Below are 3,505 nucleotides of genomic sequence, written 5' to 3'. Positions count from 1 at the left end.
ATGTTATGATTTCCCGCCGTTTTACGCAGTGTATGGAGATATCCAGTGGTATATATAACATGGAAATAATTAAAAATTACATCAGGTAAAGTAAATTTTATATTTTTCGGAATTAGTTCTGGAAAGTAATGCAAATTTTTTTTCAATGAAATATAAATTTTGAAACTGTATTTTTTGTAATTTTTTTACTGCCAGTGCAAAACTGAGCACTCATTTCCACGAAGCTGATAGGGATAGATTTCTGTTGATGCATAAAAATTTTTGAGACTGTGATGGACTTTACTGTAAATACTGAAGGTGTATATAGTCTGCCCAAGCAAATTTATTGGTAGCAGTCCTGAAAAAGATGCATTTTGATGATTTACTCATGCGAAGTATTTTATTTAATATCTAATACGTCATGTTTTACAAATGCTGTTCCAGCTTTACAAGTAAATAACCTTGCAAGAAAGTTGAACATAAAAGTTTGTACCCACATACATTATGTAATATAAATTGTGCTTGTACTAGTTGCTGTGGCTAAAAATTCAAAAAATACATCTTGAATAATAGAGAAAGCAATTTCCCAAACGCATTAAAAAATTGGCAGTCACACAAACATTGAAGTTTTGGAATTTACAATGACAAAAGTTCAAAATAAATTATACAACAATCAAAAGTATAAATTGATTGAATTGTTAAGGCAGACTTCCATCACATCCTTCAATTCAGTACCAATTCATCATTGATTGACAACTATTCTCTGGATAGAACCAAAATTTACAGTTCAGTACTGAAACTCTAAATTGCACTGGTGAATCCAGAAGAGCGTGGTGAGTGCGTGTAAAGCGTGCCGTGATTATGGCCACACCCCCTTTTTACGGCGAGCAAAAGGCATTCATTCATTTCTATGGTTAATTTGCGGCCATATTGGCCGCCATTGATGAGGGGTGGGACCATATGGTGCACGTGCGATGTACGTGTATCGCGGCATGTGGGATGGGCCGGTTCTCTATCATTTTTTCATGTCTTTTCAAACAAAAAACCAGAAAGGAATGTATGACAGCAATGTCTGCGACAGTAATTAGTCTGTAAGAATGTCTGCCACCTGCATTTTTCTGAGATTTGCTAGACTAAATTCATCAATGACTCCCTCTACATCGATTTGGATATCTTTATGGATATGAAGTAGACTTAAGCCAGTTAGTCTCTCTGTTGTCATTGTTGAATGATAAGGCGTCTTTGTCCTTTTAAGCGAGCTAAATGACCTCTCAGCAGAACACGTAGTAACTGGAAGAGTGGAAAGAATCTTTAGGAGGACTGTTATGTTCGAATACATTGAGGAGACTTATTGAAGTGCGGTTGCCAGGTCACTTGGGAGGTTAGTTGTTCAGTGTTCTTCAGCAAACCTCTGCCACTTAACTTTCCAGCACTCTCATTCACTGGCAAAGGAATTTGGAGATAGAAGATCATCCTTATACTTGTCAGCCAACTGAAATGAATGCGTCAAAAATTCAGGAACAGGCAAAACTAGCATTGCTGAAGGTACGATACAGAGGCTAAGTAAAGCCACAGGTTGATGACTAGAAAACCTAGATTTTAGCTCAAATAACAAATGGTCAATAAGGGGAATGGATATTGTGTGAAGGTAGTGCTCTGAAGGGGAACTGGCAGGTGTATTGCTACAATGAGCTTGACGAGCACAGGTACGTGGAGTAGATGGAACTGTGCCAGCAGTGTCACACACCTCCTTGATTTCAGTAAACCATTCATCATGGTAGGTGTCAATGTTATCTCTTATGTTCTGAATTGTTGATGTTATGGTTTCTATTTCCTTCACAGCATGTATGATGTCTGTGGAGCTTCCCTGGAGATTTGCGGTCAAGGAGTGTAGATACTGAAGGGATGACTTAGTGATGACAAAGCTGGAAATGAAATCAGTAATGGTAATGGCATGCCTTAAGGTATTAGCATCTGTTATAGAGTCATTTGACCATAGGGCAGGACCATCAAGATAAATACTCTCAAAGCATGCCAGTACAGACTGATAGAGAGAGGAGAAAATAGTGAAAGCATCTAGTCGTTGGACCCATCGAGTACGACAAAGATCCTTTAGCTTATTGAAGGTAGAAGAGGGTTGTGTGTCAGAAATGACATCTTCTAGCTTTCTTTGTCTTTTAAGGTGAGCCTCAAAGAAGTATACTTTCCTGACTATATTCATCATGTTTCTTACACTGGTCAATGCCAAAGATTTCACAACAACTAAATTTAGGCAATGGGAAGCACAATGAAGTTATAGTGCCTAGGAGTGTTGCTCTGTAATAATAGCTGCTGTACCTCTAATAGACCCAGACATATTGCCTGCTCCATCATATGCCTGTCCCCGTAAATAGAAGAGATCAAGATCAAATGACTGCAGATGGGTGAGGATCATATTGGCTAGCTGTTGCACAGTAATACCTTCATTGCACTGAAAAAAGCCAACAAGGTCTTCACGAGGAAGAAGAGAATCAGGCTCACAATACCATACTACCAAGCTGAGTATCTCCTTATTAGAGACATCAGTGACCTCATCGGCTGTTATACAAAACCACTTAGCTACCTCAACTATATCAATTATATGCTGTCGTACTTGTTTTGATAAAATATCCATAAGCTGATTCTGGATGACAGAGGATGTGTATGTAGCAATACGGGATGCTTTTGATAGATGGTCTCTGAGAACAACATCACCAGCATCTAGCCTAAAATTGAGTAGGGCCATGAAGTTCCCGTGGTTATGTAAACCGGCAGTATCTCTTTCAATATCAGTGAAGTTGTCTCGGTGTCCTCGTAAGCTGATGTTTTGTCGCCCACATAGAACAATGGTTTTGCTTATTGAAGCCAGTTTCAATCTGTTATGGGCGACTTGGTTGGCAGTTGTTTGATTGAGGACAGAGCTAATAGAAGGCTGTTGTTGACTCATCACTTTCAAAAAATTGTCTCGACGAACTATGGAATTTAGATGATGTTCTTTTCGTACATGGTTACGTAAACTATCCAGAGCTTTCTTGAAGTTTGTGAGCGGTTTACTGACAAGCACTCCCGGATCAGAATTGTGATATCCTCTAGTGGCGAAGAGGACACATGGGAGACAGTATCCACCATTCTCCTGACTGCTGTATACCAACCATGGAAATTGGCGAAGCCATTGATGCTGGAATGAACGACTCTCCTTGCCTTTTTGGGAAAGTGTTACTGATCTCGGGGTTGGAATGTGTCTTCAAAATTTGATATTTGTCAGAATCACTCAAATGGCTTCCTACACAATTGGCTATATCGTCAAGTTGTGTTGCTGGTTGTTTTGAAGGTGGATGGCGGGCCTCATGGTCATTATCAGTGTCAAGTACAGTGTCTACACTGCTTGTGGACTCAGTGGATTGATTAACTAAAGAAATTTTATGTATAGATTATTTTTGTAATAGTTATTCTACTATCATTAGTCTTAATTTATTTCAACTAGCTTTACATAAATTGTTTATACACC

General features: G+C 38.8%; 2 protein-coding genes across 2 annotated transcripts; both read right to left on the bottom strand.

The window, feature by feature from the left end:
- Positions 1-1,414: 1,414 nt before the first annotated feature.
- On the bottom strand, positions 1,415-2,203 carry LOC105314513 (52 kDa repressor of the inhibitor of the protein kinase-like). Its single transcript, XM_011408723.1, has one exon. The coding sequence runs from the start codon at positions 2,201-2,203 to the stop codon at positions 1,415-1,417; it is 789 nt and encodes a 262-aa protein (XP_011407025.1).
- Positions 2,204-2,281: 78 nt separating this feature from the next.
- On the bottom strand, positions 2,282-2,944 carry LOC100634993 (uncharacterized). Its single transcript, XM_011408722.1, has one exon. The coding sequence runs from the start codon at positions 2,942-2,944 to the stop codon at positions 2,282-2,284; it is 663 nt and encodes a 220-aa protein (XP_011407024.1).
- Between the last annotated feature and the right edge of the window lie 561 nt (positions 2,945-3,505).

The sequence above is a fragment of the Amphimedon queenslandica genome, unplaced genomic scaffold (genome assembly GCF_000090795.2).
Source record: "Amphimedon queenslandica unplaced genomic scaffold, v1.1 AMPQUscaffold_12842, whole genome shotgun sequence".
NCBI classification, from domain to species: domain Eukaryota; kingdom Metazoa; phylum Porifera; class Demospongiae; order Haplosclerida; family Niphatidae; genus Amphimedon; species Amphimedon queenslandica.
Note: the sequence above shows the minus strand (reverse complement) of the source record. Positions and strands in the feature narration are given on the sequence as shown.

Excerpts from the sequence above, each read along its gene's own strand:
- LOC105314513 (XM_011408723.1), bottom strand. The coding sequence starts at position 2,203 with ATGATGAATATAGTCAGGAAAGTATACTTCTTTGAGGCTCACCTTAAA.
- LOC100634993 (XM_011408722.1), bottom strand. The coding sequence starts at position 2,944 with ATGAGTCAACAACAGCCTTCTATTAGCTCTGTCCTCAATCAAACAACT.